Genomic DNA, 21,044 nt, shown 5'->3' on the forward strand with positions numbered 1-21,044 from the left:
ACCTGCAATCTATTTTGTTCTGAATATAAGGACAATGGCAAGTAGAACCCCTGTTTATAATCTGTATCTGATTGAGGAGTTTGACGTTGCATGTTTAACTTGCAGTATTTATTTATATTTTTGTATATCCTGGCTTGCACCATCATGCATGTTAAGCAACGGAAGCTATCATGCATTTATGTAAAACCCAGGCTGGAGCTGTCTTTTTAAAATAATGATATATTATGCATTGAAAATACTTGTCTACATAATATTAGGGATCGACCGATATTGATTTTTTTAGAGCTGATACCGATATTCTGTGAACTTTCAGGCCGATAGCCGATATAATTTGCCGATATTCTGTACATTTACCATTTTGGAAAATAAAAACTATTTCTAAAGGTAAATGCACAAAATATACATGCCACATGTAGTGGATGCAGTATGTTTGTGTAGTGTGTGTGTGTTTGTGTAGTGGATGCAGTGTGTGTGTTTGTGTAGTGGATGCAGTGTGTGTATTAGTGTAGTGGATGCAGTGTGTATTAGTGTAGTGTGTATATAATGAAAGCAGAGTGTTTGTGTAGTCTGTGGGTAGTTTGTGTAAAGTGAATGCTGTATATACTAAATGCAAAGTGTGTGTGTTTGTGTAGTGTGTGTATGTAATGAATGCAGAGTGTGTGTGTATTTGTGTAGTGTGTTTATATACTGCAGTGTGTTTGTGTAGTGTGTATATAATGCAGTGTGTTTGTGTAGTGTTGTTGCCTGGCCAGGGAGGGGGGATATAGCAGTCCCTGGTGGTCCAGTGGCAATGGCTGAGCTGTTGGGGGGGCCGGCAGCAAGTGTTTACTTGCCTCCCACCAGCTCCCCAGTGTAAGTCTCGCGGCCAGCGTGCCGCGTGGAGCGTTGCCATGGTAACCTGTGGCAAGCTCTGACGGCCGCGGGTCTCGCGAGACTTACACTGGGGAGCTGGATGAGCTGCTGTTAGGAAAGTAAACGCTAGCTGCCGGCCCCCCAACAGCTCAGCCATTGCCACTGGACCACCAGGGACTGCTATATCCCCCCTCCCTGGCCAGGAAACAAGCAGGGAGGGGGGACAACAAAAATAAATAATAATAATTAAATATAAAAAATAATAATAATTTAATAAAAAATGCCCCCTCCCACACACACTCCATTATATACACATACACTACACAAACACATGGGCCCCTCCAGGACCGCCGGGCTTGTAATGAGTCTGGCGGTCCTGTTATATATTATTGGCAATATCGGTATCTGAATTGGCCGATACCGATATTGCCAAAAATACCGAATATCGGCCAGACCGATAATCGGTCGATCCCTACATAATATAAACCCTTTTCATATATTTGCTGTAAATTCACAGGTTTTACTGCTTACACCGTGCGCTCCGCAGGACCTGTAAGTGGTTTATCCAACTAAGATGCCCCCATAGATCTCTATGGCTGTGCTGCGCATATTCCACAAATCACTGCACAAGGCTGCTTTCTGGGCATAGCAAGGATTCTGGGAGTTGTAGTTCAGTTGTCTACTTTCTACTATGGACATCTGATTATGTAATTTCCACGTAAGAAAAACATTGTAAATGACTATTAACCGTGTGTTCTATTGTTTTTCCTAATTTCCTTTTTTAGCTAACATTCCTACTTGGTCGCTTGTGATCAGCTGGGGAGAATAAACCTGCAGGGTTCCACTGGATGAAGTATATACTGGATACAAAATCAAAACTACGACTTATAACTTAACTACATATATATGATTAAAACAAATAAAGTGACAAGTAACAAACGGCGCTTAAAAATGTCCAGACAAAATACTTCTACAATGGGCAAATAGCCCCTAAATATACACTCCAATACAATAGAAAACAAATATAGGTGTGCTTTGTCTTTAAGACTAACATGACATTTTACAAAATCGTGTGAAACTCTTATTTATTTAAAACCATCAAGGTGTACATAAATCACTAAAGTGATCTTGTGCAAAAGCTGTTATGGTTCCAATATTGTGCCAAAGTCCTTATGGAAGTCCTTATGAAACACTTACAATCAATAGGTAGTTTAGAACTGTGGGCACATAGCTATACTCTACTTCAGCTCAAAGATTAAAAAACCAAACCAGAGAGATACATAGTGTGAATCAGTATATAAAAACAGTGAATATTGAAATACTATGATGGAACACTCACAAACACAGAGCAGATGGGCCTGCTCTGACTGATCAGCTTCAATAGATCCCTTAATAGGTAAGTGATGCAGGAAATGATGCCAGCAATAGGTATGCTTCAAATACTTTATTGCACCAAATTGTAGTGAAAACGTCCCCAGTATTCCTCTCTCGTGGATCTCCCGTGTACAGAGTCACCAGACCTCTCAGTCCGCCGCCGGCTTCTAGACATCTGACCCGATCACTTCCTGGAGGTGACTGGGAGAGTTTTATCATACATATGATTGACAGAACTTCATCATAAGTAGATTAGTGAAGCATCTTTCTGGGAGTTTGGCCAAGCAAGGAAGCTCTGAATGCTTTAAAAACTAAAGTTGAAACAACATAACATGTTTCGCCAACTGGGCGAGTTTTCTCAAGTGTTGAGAAAGTCCCGTACCCCCCCAGTTGGTGAAACGTGTTATGTTTTAACTTTTGTTTTTAGAGCATTAAAGTATATTTGGCATTATTTACTGGTTGTGTTTTTCCATTTATTACGCTTTTTTTACTTTTGTTTGTTTTTATTATTTTTAACTTCTGTTTCTGGCACTTAAAAAGATATTGAATAAGCAAACTTTGGATACTACTCCTTGGACAATCTACTTAACATCATAGCCCTGGTGGGGATTATACCACCCAAGCGCTACCATCTGAGCAGGATCTACTGCTCCACTACATGTGAGTAGAATATTCTTATTCTTACAACCATCAATATATTGATTACAGTGAGCACTATTGTTTGCCATTTTATCCTTTATATATCAAACTACATATTGAGGGAGCAACCCCCCAGATCTACATATCCATCAGTGGGGATTGTACCGCTGCATGCTGCTAAACTCAGAGCTGGTCTTATAGCTCTCTCAAATGTGAGTGATATACCATATTAATTATTCTTGTATGTCCTGCACCTATTCCATACGCTCTGCACCATCACTGGTTATCTTCTGCTTTAATTTCATGTACTCCCACCATCTGAAGTCTTGACGGTTACCAGTTGAGAACAAACCCCAGCAATTGTAGACTAATTTGACTTTATATTGGCGCAATCAGTGTGATATGTAGCAAAGGAAGAAGGTAAAGAAAATGAAACTTTCTAGAGAAAGTGAGAATCTTAATTATTAACTGTATTAAGTTTAAAATGTAAGTAGAAGAGCCAAATATCATCTAAATATTCTTATCATGGAAACTCTATTAACAATAATTTCATAGGGTAAATGACAAAATGACAGGACTAGATCTGACTACCAGAAATAAACTGGTACACTAGGTTTTCAGAGTCCTGTCTCAAGCCTACTTGTAAATATGACATCTTAGTAGTTGTGCAACTTAGAACCTTTTATGTACCAAGAAAATCACACAGAATGTGTTAGAGGTCATGCATAAAAAGCATAAATAAAGGTGCATTATCCTGAGTCACACTGCCCTCTAGTGGCATGCTGACATTTTGCAGGTTTGTAGTGTCTCCTAAAATTTATACAGCCATAGACCTACGCAGCCTCCCTACACATTTCCTGTAAAGTGAGATCTAATGTTTAAGCTTTATTTATTGCACAGTGTCTTTAAATTACAATTTCTTATCTCTGTTAACAAGCAGCTTGTAGTAGCTTCCTGTGTGTGATTAAGTATCAATTAACCAATCAGAAGATAAGAACGTAAAGAAACTGTGCTATAAGATCTGATTAAAAAAAGAAACATTTTTTTCATGGAGGCTGTATGAGTGAGGTATGGCTGTTTAATTTAGAATTTCTTATCTCCTGCTCTGTTAATAGCTTGCTAGACCCTGCAGCAGCCGCTTGTGTGTGATGAAAGCTCATACCACAAAGCAGGAGCTAAATACTTTTAAAGTAAGTTGCATCTGATTTGAAAATGGAACCATTTTTTTTCATGGATGCTGTGTCAGTCACAGTCAGGGGAGGTGTTGTTAGGGTTGCATAAACAGAAACCAAAGTGATTTACCTCCTAAATGGCAGAGAATTGAGCAGTGAAACTTCAGAGGCATAATCTGTACACTAAACCTGCGTCATACAGCTAAAGTTGTTTTGGTGACTATAATGTTCCTTTAATGACACTATTGTATCTAAAGCTGTAACTTGGATTCTAACAAAATATGAGTCTTGATAAAAATAATGGTGTAGATTTCTACACATTTCCAACTACCCAAGCCACTATTAAGGCTTGGGATGTGTTATATAAAAAGATAAACCTTTCTACTTTCTGGTCCAGAGCTACCTCCTTGTCGGTGTTGCAACCTGCATTACCTGATCTGGACGTGGAATATTGGCCTTTTCATTCTGTCATATGTATTGATTTATTTCTGTCTAATTATTTTTTATCTTTTTACCCATTACTGGCCAAATTTGTCCTGGGCGCCTCTGTGGCCACTGTACATAGACAGATGGTTGATTTAATTAGTGAACATTTTAAAGTTTCTAAACGGGTCCTGGAGGAGCGCAAATTTGACATGTCTACTCTAGAAAAGATTTATCTCTTGGATCCTGATCGGAAACACACTCTCTTTGTGCTATGCCTATAATGCTGGGGAACTTGGTCCAAAATTGGACTATATGACAGGATGGGAAAGGGAGCTGAACAAGTATAGTGTCGAGGAGTGGAGTTGGCTTCTATTTACAGTACGGGGAATAACACAGTCTGTGGCATATTGGGGTATTGGAAGCCTGATACCATTCCATCTATGACCGACGCATTGGAAGTCTAATACCATTCAATCTATGACTGACGTATTGGAAGTCTGATACCATTCAATCTATGACCGAGGTATTGGAAGTCTGATGCCATTCCATCTATGACCGAGGTATTGGAAGCCTGATACCATTCCATCTATGACCGAGGTATTGGAAGCCTAATACCATTCCATCTATGACCGAGGTATTGGAAGCCTGATACCATTCCATCTATGACCGAGGTATTGGAAGCCTAATACCATTCCATCTATGACCGAGGTATTGGAAGCCTGATACCATTCCATCTATGACCGAGGTATTGGAAGCCTAATACCATTCCATCTATGACCGAGGTATTGGAAGCCTGATACCATTCCATCTATGACCGAGGTATTGGAAGTCTGATACCATTCCATCTATGACCGAGGTTTTGTGCAATGTTTTTGCTGCTTAGAACATAGTGAAACATGAATGGACACTCTGTGAAGAGGCGTCAGGGGTCGTCATGGCCTATAAGTTTTTCATTAGACCTGCACAAGACCAGATGGTATAATATTATTTTGATTTTATTCTTTAATAAATATACCAACATTTAAATGTTACCACTGTTATATATGTCTATTGTAGTACTGCTTTAATATACACATAAAATATTTTATTGGATGATAGTTATTCATTGTATTCCCCCCGTGTATGGTTATAATTATTTTCTCTTCTGTATTGTTATTGAAAAATGTAATAATAAAAACTATTTGAAAGATTTCCACTTGGATAAAACAAACAATGTCCTTAAATATTTGTAAGAAAAACAAAAAACAAGCAAACTCTAGACCAGGGGTTCTCAACTTGAAGGTGTTTTTTTTCCTTCTTTTTCTAAAGACCTTAGACACACCGAGGTAATCCCTAAATACTGGACTGGTAGTGGGTCCTTGAGGACTGGGTTGAGAACCCCTGCCCTAGACATTGTTTAAAAATCTGTACATAATCTGATACCACAACCTGTTTGAGTTGAGAATTCCTCAACCTATCTTATGCTGTAGGTGAAATCTCAGTTTAACAACCCACCATCATTGTTCTCCTGCTACAAGGTTTTTCTCAAGGAATGTCTCCCTGCAGAAACATGACCAATTCTGTTGTGTTAAAAATATACCTATAATCCGTGCCTTCTAGTTGAACGTGTAGAAAAGACAGAGAAGCACATTGTGGCAAACTCCCCATTTCCAAGTGAGTTTGCCACAAGTTTCTGGAGGAGCCTGCTTGAGAGCCTCCTGCCCACAGACTGGACCCTGTAAAATGTGACGTAAAAGTCTCCGTTCGTGTATATGGACTATATGGTTCGAGAACCGAGCAGCTGCACGAACCGGAGACCACCTTGGAGCTTGTTAAGCCTAATCGATACTTTGTAGAAATTTCCACCGCAGTGTTCTAAGTGTTCGTCTGGGTGGCTGCAATTCCTATGGATGACCACGAGGTGGCGGCCATCTTGTTTGCATGATCACAGGCAGTGGTGTTTGGTCGTCAAGTTCATGGAACTATTTTCGGACACTGTAACTCCCGAACACCGCTGGACTTTCATGAACGCCTGCATTTGGTTCTACAACACTTAGAAAGACACTGTTCGGTGGAAAAGTCCCCACAAACAAGGGGAACAAGTTCCAGGGTAAGAACATTAACCCCTTAAGGACACATGACATGTGTGACATGTCATGATTCCCTTTTATTCCAGAGGTTTGGTCCTTAAGGGGTTAAGTATGTTCGGTATTTTGGTTTTTAAACTGTCGAACCAGACCGATTGCAAGCCCTGATTCTCTGGAACTGTTTTGGGCATGAGACCATGCGTGCGGTCAGTCAAATTATGACTTCCAGGAAATTCCTGAACCGATCTGGGTGATTTTTGGATATGTTGGTCACCCAGATCGGAGCTATCAAGGGATCTAACCTTTGTGGGGTTTTATGTATGTTTAAGGTACTTTTGTGGTGTTTGGGAAATGTGTGTCTTTTGTACCTGGAGTTAATTGAGTTTAATAGAGTGTCGTCCAGTGCCTGGGGGTGTCTAGAGCAAATTCCCCATTCGACTCCAGGACCCCAGTCAAGCCACGGAAACTGTGGGCAGAAGTGCTGCGATTTGTCCCCTGTTCCAGCTAAGAAGCGGTCCTTGGCTGAGGTACACAGCCAGGGGTACAGGGAACTCCGTTACACACGATTCTAAAAGAACTCCCGAGATATGACAAACATAAATGCGGCAGTCAGGCTGACCTTTATATTGCTACTGAGAATTTTAGCTGAAATTTGTTTTCCATCCTGCCATGGTTAACCTTGTTTGTTTAACTGCCATAGTTAACCATTGTTAACTTAAACATCAGCATTTTACGTGAATTCAAATTTCAGGTCAAAGCAGCCAAACTGGAAGCATTGTTCTAATTGTGCATATTTCCATGATAAACTACATTATTATTATTTATATAGCGACAGCAAATTCCATAGCGCTGTACAATTTTAACAGTATTGTCTGTTGACTTCCCCACTGGACCTGCAAAATGTTAAGCCAAAATAAACCAAATAAAAATATCCCTCTCTCCAAATTTTCCAAAGTCAGACTTTTGCAGTCCAATTTTAATGGCATTGCGATTCTCTGTTTAAAAATATCCATGTTACGGCTAATAAACTCTCGTGCTTACTCATCTGACACTTGTAACGTGCTCCGAGCCATTTTTGTGGTCAGTCACCAGAATCCGTAGGAGTTGGTTGCGTGTATATCGTGCAGCAACTGGTAAATCTGGAGTACATCCAAATCTGGGTTCAATTTGCAAAACTGTAGGCTGTAAGCTTATTTATTTATATATACAAATAATCACCGCCCAGTATTAAAGGAACAGTCTAACTTTAAACAATATTCCCTTTTGATGGATGTGTTAACTGTTTCTGAAAGAATAAAAAGCCTTTTAAACTCATCAGTAACCCAGGGTTGGAACAGACTGAATAGAATGCCTCTCCAGGAGAAGCATTAGCAGTGGTCTGCACCCTGTCAAACGTGAAGCCCTTTCCAAAATCAAACGTCTTCAAAGAGGATGCACTAATAGCTGTCACTGTGACGTGCCATTTTTTGGTATGGTTTAGGCAAAATGTAACCGTTTTGGAGAAATGGCAATGTTAAAGGGATCCTATAGTTATAGGAAAACAAACCCGTTTTCCTGGCACGCTAGGCTCTTGGAGTGCCCCCCCTTCCTTGGTGCTTAAGCGGTTTAAACCCCCTCTGCCAATTACTTTAATCCAGCATCTGGCTCCCTCGGCGCTGGTGACCTTTCCTCCCCTGCCGACGTCAGCTCCCGAGTGGAGCCTAATGCGCTGCCAGAGGCGCGCGGGCGCATTCAAACCCGCCTAAAGGGACACTGTAGGCACCCAGACCACTTCTGCCCATTGGAGTGGTCTGGGTGCCAACTCCAACTACCCTTAACCCTGCAAGTGTAATTATTGCAGTTTTTTTTATAAACTGCAATAGTTACCTTGCAGGGTTAAGTCCTCCCCTAATGGCTGTCTAAAAGACAGCCACTAGAGGGCACTTCCGTGTCTATAGCACAGATTTTCCAGGGTCGCTCAATTCCCAATGGAAAGCATTTTTAATGCTTTCCTATGGAGAGCTCTAATGCGCATGTGCGGCTTTGCCGCGCATGCGCATTAGGTCTCCTCAGCCGGCCGGCGGGATCAGTCTCCTCTTCCTTAAGTCAGCCGGCGGGGGAGACTGATCCCGCCGGCTGACTTAAGGAAGAGGAGGAACGGCGGTGAGCAGAAACCACCACTGAGGGACATCACCCCTTCAGCAACTGGGAATGGGGGGTGGGAGGGAGAGGGACCTGCAGTGCCAGGAAAACTGATTGTTTTCCTGGCACTGGAGTGTCCCTTTAATCAATACCTACCTATGGGGATCCTATTTGACGCTGGACTCCGTGAGGACATCCATTGTCAAATAAGTGCGATTTACTCAGTGTAAATTGCAGAAGCGGCCTCTAGCGGCTGTCAGGGAGACGGCCACTAGAGGCTGGATTAACCCTGCAGTGAAAACATAGCGGTTTCTCTGAAACTGCTATGTTTCCAGCTGCAGGGTAAAAACAAGGGGGACCTGGCACCACTTCATTGAGCTGAAGTGTTTTGGGTGCCTATAGTGTTCCTTTTAAGATTGTCAGAAAGAAAATCACCTGTGTTCCTAAACCATATAACAGAATATTCTGTGTTATCAGGCGCTTAAATTCAATACCAAAAGGTGCTCTTATAGTGCAGCAGCTCTCACACAAAAATATAGGGTACTCTTCAATCCTATCGTGATTACATGTGGAATAAAACACTAATTTACATAGCCAGTATGTACAAGTGAAAGTGTGTAGCGCTATATCATATTAACTTACACCATACAAAACTTCAGGGGTGTAGGATACATATAAGAATCCTGGAGGGTATGGCAGATATGTCTGCTGTGGAAAAATAGAGAAATAGAGAAAAATAGTGTCCTTCTGCACAGAGTACACTATATATTTCTCTATTTTTCCACAGCAGACATATCTGCCATACCCTCCAAGATTCTTATATGTATCCTACACCCCTGAAGTTTTGTATGGTGTAAGTTAATATGATATAGCGCTACACACTTCCACTTGTACATACTGGCTATGTAAATTAGTGTTTTATTCCACGTGTTCCTAAACCACTTCATTAAGATGAAGTGATTTCAGTGCCTGTTGTCAACCATAAAGGAACAGTATAGGGTCAGGAACACAAACATGTATTTCTGACCCTGTAGTGTTTAACCCACCATTAAGTTGGCTTGCTCCCCATAGCCACCCTATAAAAGTTTAAAACTCACCTTATTTCCAGTGCCTCGTGGGTCTGCCGGCACTTGCTCCAACCCCCTTTGGAGGTGTCCCTAGAGGCAATCTCTGAAAAGGCAGTGTTTGCGTGAAAACAGCCTGAAGGGAGCTATTATACTCACCAGAACAACTACATTAACCCCTTAAGGACCAAACTTCTGGAATAAAAGGGAATCATGACATGTCACGTGTCCTTAAAGGGTTATGGGGATCCTATTTGACGCTGGCACCCAGGCCACTTCTGCCCATTGGAGTGGTCTGGGTGCGATCTCCAACTACCCTTAACCCTGCAAGTGTAATATTGCAGTTTTTTTTATAAACTGCAATAATTACCTTGCAGGGTTAATTCCACCTCTAGTGGCTGTTTACTAGACAGCCACTAGAGGGCACTTCCTGCATCATAGCACAGAAAACCTGTGCTAGAGCGTCACTGGACGTCCTCACGCTGTGTGAGGACCTCCAGCGTCGCTCATTTCCCCATAGGAAAGCATTGAAAAGCATTGCCGCGCATGCGCATTAGGTCTCCCCGGCCGGTGGGTGGGATCAGTCTCGCCCACCGGCCAACGCAATCACTGGGAGGAGCAGCGACACAGGAAGAAGCAGCGACGAGGGACATGTCGCTGCCTCTGGTAACTGAAGGAGTTTTCACCCCTTCAGCAACCGGGGATTGGGGGATGGGAGGGAGAGGGGACCTGCAGTGCCAGGAAAACGGATTGTTTTCCTGGCACTGGAGTTTCCCTTTAAGCTGTAGTTGTTCTGGTGACTATAGTGTCCCTTTAATCTTGCTCAAAATATATAAGCTGATTTACAACCATTTTTCTATTAATTAATTTGTGATTTATATATATATATATAATTTATTTTTGTAAGGCAAATAAAATCCATCAACGCAGACTTACAGTATGAAGATGTATAAATCTACTAATAAATAGAGAAACAATGAAAAATCATATACAATAAAATGGATAATATATCACCATGATAGTTGGTACCCTTTTAGCTACTTAAATCACCAGAGATGGCACAGAGGCTGTATAACGATAGAGCCTGGAATATTGTCTGTAGGAGGTCTCTCCTGCTCTCTGTTAGTCACTTCTTAGACGTAGCTGTCTATATACCAAGGAGTTTATTGACAGGCGGGAGCGAGGATTATATTTATATATACATTTCCCAAGCTATAAATTTGTATCAATGCAATGTTTTGTGGACCCAGGACATACTTGGAAACCAGAGAAATCTTAAAGGGACACTATATTATTATTATTATTGCCATTTATATAGCGTCAAAACCACTTTAGCTTTTATAATGCTCAGCTTTCTGCTTTAAAAAAAGTTACCTGCCAAAGTTATTGCTGCTTTTAGAATTAAAATACACAATGTAGACAAACACAGAATGTATATTTATAAAAACCAATCTCTCTCTCTCTATATATATTTGTTAAAGTATGGCATTTTTGGGGGTTTTATTTGAATAATTTCAGTTAGATCCAGTCTCCCTGTGACAGGACCCAGCCGTGATGGTTTATGTCCCACTGTGAGGAGAAGAATTCCTACAATAGAAGAATTAGTGTCTGGGACCAAATAAGGGCAGGTCTGCCCAGATCCTCTGCTCTCAGCAGATTGGCATTTCTAACTGGACCTCCAGAGTTACAAACAGCAGAGACAAAGCCACGCCCCGAGCTGTCAAAGCTACACGTGCTGAGCCATGTGATATAGTTTACCTCCACGCTATTGGCCTGCTTGATCCACGCCCACGTTGCCCCCAAAACACTAGCGGTTGCTAAGAAGAAAGCTGCATCGCTACTGGCTGGATATTCTCTCCAGCTCGCGCCCCTCGCCCAACCAGCGTCCAATCAGCGCGCGGAATCCCGGAACACCAACCGTTTAGAATGTTGGCAAGCGCGGGACTTTTTGAGCCGAGCCTGCGATTGGCTGACGCAGTGTGAGTGGGCGCGGCCGTGCTGTCAGTGCGGGAGAGTATAAAAGTGGTGGCAGCGGCCGCGCTCCTGTCAGTAACCGGACTCCCCGAGCTCCGCTATCATAATGTCCGGCCAGGCTGTGGGCATCGACCTGGGCACCACGTACTCCTGCGTGGGCGTCTTCCAGCTCGGCAAGGTGGAGATAATCGCCAACGACCAGGGCAACCGCACCACCCCGAGCTACGTGGCCTTCACGGACACCGAGCGGCTGATCGGCGACGCCGCCAAGAACCAGGTGGCCATGAACCCGACCAACACCATCTTCGACGCCAAGCGCCTGATCGGCCGCCGCTTCGACGACCCCGCGGTGCAGGCCGACATGAAGCACTGGCCGTTCACGGTGGTGGACGAGGCCGGCAAGCCCAAGGTGCAGGTGGAGTACCGGGGCGAGATGAAGACGTTCTCCCCCGAGGAGGTGTCCTCCATGGTGCTGGGGAAGATGAAGGAGGTGGCCGAGGCCTACCTGGGCCGGCCGGTCCCCAGCGCCGTGATCACCGTGCCCGCTTACTTCAACGACTCGCAGCGGCAGGCCACCAAGGACGCCGGGGTGATCGCCGGCCTCTCCGTCCTCCGCATCATCAACGAGCCCACGGCCGCCGCCATCGCCTACGGCCTGGACAAGCGGGGCTCCGGGGGCAGCGCCGAGCGCAACGTCCTCATCTTCGACCTGGGCGGCGGCACCTTCGACGTGTCCGTGTTGACCATCGACCAGGGGGTGTTCGAGGTGAAGTCCACGGCCGGGGACACCCACCTGGGCGGCGAGGACTTCGACAACCGCATGGTCACCCACTTCGTGGAGGAGTTCAAGCGGAAACACAAGAAGGACATCAGCGGCAACAAGCGGGCCGTGCGGCGGCTGAGGACGGCCTGCGAGCGGGCCAAGCGCACCCTGTCCTCCAGCACCCAGGCCGGCATCGAGATCGACTCGCTGTACGAGGGCGCCGACTTCTACACGTCCATCACCCGCGCCCGCTTCGAGGAGCTGAACAGCGACCTGTTCCGGGCCACCCTGGAGCCGGTGGAGAAGGCGCTGCGGGACAGCCGGCTGGACAAGTCCCAGATCCAGGAGATCGTGCTGGTCGGCGGCTCCACCCGCATCCCGCGCATCCAGAAGCTGCTGCAGGACTTCTTCCACGGCAAGGAGCTCAACAAGAGCATCAACCCGGACGAGGCGGTGGCCTACGGGGCGGCCGTGCAGGCGGCCATCCTGACTGGGGACCGCTCGGAGAACGTGCAGGACCTGCTGCTGCTGGACGTCGCCCCGCTCTCCCTGGGCATCGAGACGGCGGGGGGCATCATGACCGCCCTCATCAAGCGGAACACGACCATCCCCAGCAAGCAGACCCAGGTCTTCACCACCTACTCCGACAATCAGCCCAGCGTGCTGGTCCAGGTGTTCGAGGGCGAGAGGTCAATGACCCGGGACAACAACCTGCTGGGCAAGTTCGACCTCACCGGCATCCCTCCGGCCCCCAGGGGGGTCCCACAGATAGAGGTGAGATATGAGAGGATGCAAACTGGTCACCATGGTAACCGATCGAATGTCCAGAATAGCATCTCTCTCCCTTATCCACAGTATGGCTGGTTACTATTGATGTAGAAGGCACTGCACTAGTTTAGAGGCTCATTTTAAAGATATTCATGTGTCCTACTAAAAGGATCGATAGGCTTCTAATCCGTTGAATTGCTGATTTTGTTTATAAACTGCATGGTTTAGGATTCTGTACTTGGCATGATAGTTTTTCACTATAGAGAACATGTAGAAGATGTTTCAGCATAGCGTGTTAGAGCAATGGTTGGGAAGTTGCTATAGCAGGCTTAGCTAGGTTAATGCAGTAATGTTTCAATAGGGAACAGTCAACATCATAGAGCTAGATTTTCCTTTAATTCAATAATGCAAAGATCTTTTTAGACCTTTTTCTCTTTTCTAGTGGATACTTTACTGTATAGATAACTAGCTCATACAAAGTGCAATGTGCCTCTATCACCAGGGATGCACCATGTGGTGCGATATGCCATTTAAGACTAAAGTCTTTCCCCCCCCCTAATTTTGCAGTTTAGTTAACTTACCATGGCTCCCTATTAAGTGTTCTCTATAGAATCTAACTATACATTTTGAGTTTGCTGTGGGAGTTGTACTTCCTGACATGCATTGTGCACATTACTCTGTGGATTCTCCAGTGTGGGTAGAGCTTTTTCACAGGATACTAGTGAATGCAGTGCCCGGAGCTGATGAAAGATGGTTGCACTTGCGAGGGACAGCTTCAGGTAAGTATGAATCACTGTCTTCCTCCAAGGCTGTCCAGTTAGTCACTACTGGGGAAGTGAGCACCATATACAGAGCTAACTTTAAAAGGTTACTCTAACCACCATGGCCACTGCAGTGATAAGTGGTCATGGTGTGTGGTGTCTGTATTTGCAGTGTTTTGCTAAGAAGCGCTGCTCATACAGTTTAACCCCTTAAGGACCAAACTTCTGGAATAAAAGGGAATCATGACGTGTCAGACATGTCATGTGTCCTTAAGGGGTTAACCCCCTCTGCAGCCAGAGGTTTAACTCAGACTCTAGCAGAACCACTTGATGAGGGGGTGTGCTATCGGGTAAGGAGGATTGGACTAAGAGAGAACATTGACTGCCGTAGAACAGAGGTGAATTTTAGGAAACTTTTATTTAACTTTCTTTTTTAACCCCAAAGTTTAAGTATGTTATTTACATGTTGCACCAAAAATGAATCTAAGCAAGTGGCTTAAAATGTCTTAATGTAAAATACCTTGCATTTAATTGTCTTGTAATTAATCTCATTTTGCTCTTTTTAAAAATATATTTATTTTATTTAAGGTGACCTTTGACATTGATGCTAACGGCATCTTGAACGTTATGGCAGTGGACAAGAGCACAGGCAAGGAGAATAAGATCACAATCACAAATGACAAGGGCCGTCTAAGCAAAGAGGATATTGACCGAATGGTGAACGATGCTGAAAAGTACAAGTCAGAGGATGAGGCCAATACACAGCGGGTGGCTGCCAAGAATTCATTGGAGTCATATGCCTATCACATGAAACAAACTGTGGAGGATGAGAAGCTGAAAGGCAAACTAAGCGATCAGGATAAGGGGAAGATTTTGGCTAACTGCAAAGAGGTAATTGATTGGTTGGACAAAAACCAAGCCGCAGAAAAGGATGAGTTCGAGTACAAGCAGAAAGAGTTGGAGAAAACTTGTAACCCAATCATCACCAAACTTTATCAAGGTGGAGCTCCTAAGCCTGGTTCTGGTGGAGGAGCAGATGGACCTACCATTGAAGAAGTGGACTAAATTTATGTGACAAGTCGGGCATTAAAAACCGTGATACATTCTAATAGACGGATAACATACACTTTTTATTATTGGTGATTAAAGGGACACTATAGTCACTAGAACCACTACCACTGAATGTAGTGGTTCTAGTGTCTAAACTGGCCCTGGAGACTGAGCACTGTAAATATTGCCCTTTAAGAGAAGGCAGTGTTTACATTGCTGCCTAGTAACACTTCTAGTGACAGTCACCCAGACAACCGCTAGAGGTGCTTCTTAATCTAGAGCTGTACAGTTTGCAGCACTGCACATTCCCTATAGAAATGCATTGATTTAATGCATCTGTATGAGGTGATGCTGATTGCTGCAGCGCTGTGCGTGTGCAATAGCCTCCCAATGCTGTCCTTTGAGATCGGAGGCAGGTGGTTACCTAAACTGCCACTTGAGTACTATAGTGTCAGGAATACACATCTGTATTCCTGACACTCTAGTGTTTTTTTTAACAATGGCCTTAAAGTGTACCTGGCACTCCAGGCTCAACTTGACAATGGTAAATTATACATTTACGGCCTTAAAAACTGCTGTTTCGCTTGAAATGGTTAAAATCCCATGTTCCCACACCATTTACTTGTATTTTTTTGGGGGGGTCCTGTTCTTATAGATGGCATTAGCTCTGCTTGGGCAGGGATCTCCTTGATACAAGCTTGACATCACATAATCAGTGTTCTAGATTTCCCCCGCAAGTGAGCACCACTTCTTGGCTAATACACTGCAAGAGATTCTAGCTTTGCCATAACAAAGATGACATGTGGGGAGAGGCCAAATTATTCGTTTTAATATAATCTACATTGCTAGTTCAATGTATAGATGACTTTATGTACTATATTTTTTATATATTACTGTGTACTCTATAAATACCAAAATAGCTATTGGTACTGCCTTAAAGGGACTCCTATAGTCACCAGGACATCTGCAGCATAATGTTCTGGTGTCTATAGCATGTCCCTGCAGGCATTTTAATGTAAACACTGCCTTTTACATTACTGCCTAGCAACATCTCTAGTGGTAATTACTCAGATGGCCACTAGAGATGCTTCTTGGGTCAGTGCAGCACTGACATTCAGCATCTCCAGTCTGAAATGTTCTCCATAGAGATGCTGATTGGCGCTCTGCATGCGCTATAGTCTCCCGATGCTTTACTATGGGAAAGCATTGGATGGGATGAGCTCATAAAGATTGTGGTCAGCCAACGAGGTGGGGCCATCCAAGACAAGACTCGTGCAACACATGGTCACGAGGTTAATCAGACACCTACACTGTCTTTTCACAACTATAGTGTCAGGGGTATGAATTTTTTTTCCCGACAGTATAGTGTTCCTTTAAATTGGTCGTTTGTCTAATTATGGATCATAAAACCAGGTAAATTTTGCAATGGCTAATTAGCACTTAAAGTGAACCTAATGCTTAATACTTTATACTCTGGTGTCTTTTAGTTAAATCAAGCAGCACTTATAATCTCAGTATTGATTCTTTGCACTTCTGGAGTTCATGTTAAAAAAGTTAAAGCTTTAAATCAATTGTGTGTTTGGGTGTAAATGGCGGTCTGACCGCAATGTCTGGATTATTATACTACTAATAGGGCTGGGCTAGATTTAACATTTCTACTTGGTTTTGGTAAATGCTAAAGATATCTAATATCAGTACGTCTTTATCAATTGTCTATGCTTTTTATAAGATTAAGCAATAAAATTGCAAATTTCTCCTTTTGTGAGTTTTTTGTATTGTAAACTTAAGGTTACTAAATAACGGGTAATTTTAACTTAAAATAAAGCTAAAGCCCTTGTATTTATTCAAGACGATGCAATACTCTGTGATCATTGGAAGTAAACACCCTGTCAACACGCTGGTCCTAATTGTGGCTTAAAGGGCAGCTATAGGAAAGTGTCAAAAAGAAGGTTCTTCTATTACAAAACCAGTGTCAGCACTTTTTTTTTTTTTGTCCATTGTTACCATATGAATCTATGATCTGCTTCAGTGGTAAAATAAACACATTGTGACTATGGGTGACATGTTCCATAAACACACAGTTGCTGCCAGGTTGAGGTAAACTCTAGAATTCTGGACAAGTCTATGAAGTGAACCAGGACTCGGTCCTTACCAGACCTGCCCTATAGATTATGGTGTAATGCATGGCACGAGCTGAATTGTATTTCCCGGTGTCTACCATGCACCATTTTATATCAAGGGTGCGTTCTCTCCTGAGGACGCTTATAACTTACAAAACCAGCGGGTGCTAATGGTATGGGGAACATGTGAAACCGGGATCCTGGTTACAGGGACCAGAGGAATGCAATCCAAATACCCCCGTACATTCAGACACACATCCTCACACAATGACACTTGCTGTGAAAATATCTGTCAAGGTGTGGAATAAACTCAAAGGTTGATTAGTAGCTTAAGACTTTGATTTCATTGTGTGATGCAATGGCTAGTGTGTAACATATAAAAGCATGTCATGTTACTTGGAACATCTCTTAAAGGGTTTCTCCACACCGTTTAACTCTTGCAGTCTTCTGTAGGTATGATGCCAGGAGAACCCTAGTGCTAAGGTCCCGTAGTGGGGCAAACCTTGTCATGGTTTGCTCTTAGCTTGGTCTCAGTGGGCGTAGCTGGATCCTGATCTTGCAGCTCAGCTCCTACAGTCGCAGAGAGCGTTGGTTGACTGTCAGCCAGCAAATGAACGCCACTTTTTATTCTAAGCTTTTACTACCCTCCAGCGTTTTTCCATTGCTCAGACAATTCACTCTTGCCAGCAATAAAGCAAATATTTGTTTATTGCTCTGGAGTGCAGCTAAACCAAGCAGAAACATAACCAGAGAATTGATTCTGTTTTAGGAACGTGTGAAAGTTGATAAAATTGGGAGGGAGACATTTTGGCGTTCTATGGGGAAATTTAGCATACACTGTGAGAGTGCATACCCCATACATACACATCTTCACATCTCATTGAGGTTTGAATAAAACAAAACCAGATTATCACTATTTATATATTTTGGCAAAGGTTGGTAGAAACGGCAATGTGAAATATTCTTACACAACGAAGAGGAATTTCCAGAGTTCTTGTTTCAGAAATAGTTTTTGTATTAAAATGAGTTTTAAAAGAACATAAACGACCAGAGTTATGCAAACAAACTGACAAGAATGTGTCTGATAGCCTGAAGGTATATTTATTTTTTTTCCTCTAAAATTAAAAAAAAACAAAAAAACTTGCAGGGACTGTACAGAATAATAGAAACCCCTCGTCAACACGTTTTATTTTTTTTTTATTTTAAGTGTCTAGATCACATGTGCGAAGGTAAATTATGCAGCTTGATTATCAAATACTTGTTGGTTATTTAAAAAAAATAAATACAAAATTATCACATTGGAAATATCTAATAGCCATATATAATGGGAAGAGCAGTCTTGAGAATGAGAGAACTGCACAGTGGTGTATTTAGCCCAAGTTATCTAGGCATATGCCTTGGGTGGCACTAACCAGGGGCTGGTTTAATGGGGTATCAGACAGAGGATGTGGAGTGACAGTCAGGATATCAACACTATTAACCCCCCCCCCCCCAACACCTGTATGTCACACCATAACCCCCATCCCCAGTGTATAACCCACATTAACCCCCCTCCATCCCTTGTGTGTCACAACATTTCCACCCCCATCCCCAATATATAAACCCCATTAACCATTCTGTATCTAAAGTATGTGCGGAGTCCATGCGCGGTACACACTGCAGGTTAGTGGCCCAGCTGATCCCCCGTCATTGGAGGTGGCGTCTCAGTCCAAATTTTATAACCAGAGATCTGCTAGCGCGTGGAAGTGACGTCCGTATAGAGATCTGATAGATACACTTTTCTGATAGAACACAGGGATAGGGGGGTTAATGTGGGTTATACACTGGGTATGGGGTTATGGTGTGACATACAGAGCAAAGGGGACGCCCCTCGTTAGTGCCGCTCAAGGTATGTCTGTCAATGTCTGTCAAATCAGTGAGAGTCTGTTTGTCATTGAGTCTGTGTGTGAATATCAGTGTGCGTGTGTGTCTGTCAGTGACATCTCTGTGTTTGTCACTGAGTGAGTGTGTGACTGTCAGTGCGTATCTGCCAGTGTGTATGTTGGGGAATGTGTGTGTGTCAAATCAGTAAGTCTGTCTGTCAGTGACGTCTGTGTGTTTGTCATTGAGTGTGCTTAAAGCGACACTATAGGCACCCAAGGTGGAGAGCACGAGGGAGGAAAAACATTCCTAGCACTATAGTTTCCCTTTAAAAGGAGTAGGAAAAGGAGTATAAAGAGGAATGGGTGGGTTCTTAATCAGGAAAAGGTGCGGCCTTGGCCGGTAGGAGTGGGGCTTCATGTTTAAACCAATAAAAGGGAAAAGGTTATAGAAATTCGTAAAATAACACAAACGTAAACAAAATAGAAGCAGCAGCAGCAGCAGCAGCTCTGTTACCCAATGCCACTGTAAACTGTATGTTGTGAGATTTGTAAGTCTGGTCATTGTGGCAGGGCCACCCATTGGAAACTTCTCAAACCTGCCACTCATTTATTGTAGATGATGTAACTTTTTACCATGGAGAAGACCACACATTGCATAGCACCACCACACGAGAAGGCCTGAGACAAGCACACTGGGAGTTTATGGATTCCCAGGACACATAGCCGCTATAAGAAAGTAAAGCAAAACAACTTGGGTCAAGGTTAGTGGTTCCCAAACCAGTCCTCGTGGCTGAACATCAGTCTGTTGGGAGAAATACAAAATGTGGACTGTTACTGGATCCTGAGGCATGGTGTGGGAACCACTGGTCTAGATGGTCTGGTTTTTCCAAACAAGGATATTTAAGTCCTCTAAAATCTTAATGGAACACTCCAAACATCATAACCACTCCAGCCCGCTTTGCATTACAACTACAGTGAACTGCAGTGGTCAAGGTGCTTGGAGTATGGATCTAAAGTGGAATTTGCAGACCCCTGACAGTGATATCGCTGTTGGGGTGGGAGGGGGCGGTAAAGGTGAGTTCTTCTTATCAGAACCTGTCCCTTGTGGGTGGGGCCATCTTACGGTGGGTACTCTTCAGCTCCTTGTCCATGCGCGAGAGCACAACATTGAGATCTACTTAGGATCCTCCAGAGACAGAGCCAATTCCATGGGAACAGACAGACTAGAACTTTCAGGCGGAGGAAATATACAGAGACAAAGTAGTCTATTAGCTAATCACGCCCAGAGAATAAACTAAGCCCTGCATCACCAGGCATATCTTAGACACAGAGCTTCCTGCTAGGCAGCGAGTGGTATTCAGGTGAACCTAGGTATAAATGGTTTGCCTACTTACACTGTGAGTGGTATCAGGGAACTCTTAGCACCATAACCACTACATCAGACAAACACCATGCTGAATTAACTCCACACTGTGCTATATTAAGTTCACACCTGCTTCTTTATTAACCCTTTATCCACTGCATTAGAACCGTGCTCCTACAGCAATACCACCACACTATGTTTTATAATTAACTTCAAATTTTACAAGACACGGAGGCTCATATTGCATAACCCTTTCTTTACTGTCCACCAATAGCAGCAAAGAATACAAACATAATGAAAAAATGAAGAACATACATTAACATAGGCCCCTCCCCGCTCAGGTCCCGGTATATTAGGCAGCACTTCCCTTCCATATCCCTCTTTCTTTGCTGCTCCGATCAAAGATAAGTACATGTCACTTTGCCCTTATAATTATTTCTTTCAATACCGTTTTAAATTTATTCTCAGTATTATTAGTTGTTTACTCTATATAACCTTTAGCTATTGTTACTATATTCTTATTATTGTTATTAATTTTATTAGTATTTTATTAATATTTTATTAATATTATATTTTCATTATTCTATCCTGATTTACCTTATTGCTTCTTGCTTTAATCGTTTTTCCTCTCTGCATACATGGTAGTTGCTATTGTGCCCAGGGTCCAGA

At 43.2% G+C, this 21,044-nt stretch overlaps 1 protein-coding gene across 1 annotated transcript; it reads left to right on the top strand.

Moving 5' to 3' along the window:
- Positions 1-11,704: 11,704 nt before the first annotated feature.
- On the top strand, positions 11,705-16,786 carry HSPA2 (heat shock protein family A (Hsp70) member 2). Its single transcript, XM_063440033.1, has 2 exons — positions 11,705-13,225; positions 14,569-16,786. The coding sequence occupies exons 1-2, from the start codon at positions 11,795-11,797 to the stop codon at positions 15,043-15,045; spliced, it is 1,908 nt and encodes a 635-aa protein (XP_063296103.1). The 5' UTR covers positions 11,705-11,794; the 3' UTR covers positions 15,046-16,786.
- Positions 16,787-21,044: the final 4,258 nt, after the last annotated feature.

The sequence above is a fragment of the Pelobates fuscus genome, chromosome 13 (genome assembly GCF_036172605.1).
Source record: "Pelobates fuscus isolate aPelFus1 chromosome 13, aPelFus1.pri, whole genome shotgun sequence".
In the NCBI taxonomy this organism is placed as follows: domain Eukaryota; kingdom Metazoa; phylum Chordata; class Amphibia; order Anura; family Pelobatidae; genus Pelobates; species Pelobates fuscus.

Excerpts from the sequence above, each read along its gene's own strand:
- HSPA2 (XM_063440033.1), top strand. The coding sequence starts at position 11,795 with ATGTCCGGCCAGGCTGTGGGCATCGACCTGGGCACCACGTACTCCTGC. Across the intron at positions 13,226-14,568 it reads GGGGGGTCCCACAGATAGAG|GTGACCTTTGACATTGATGC; the intron begins GTGAGATATGAG and ends ATTTTATTTAAG.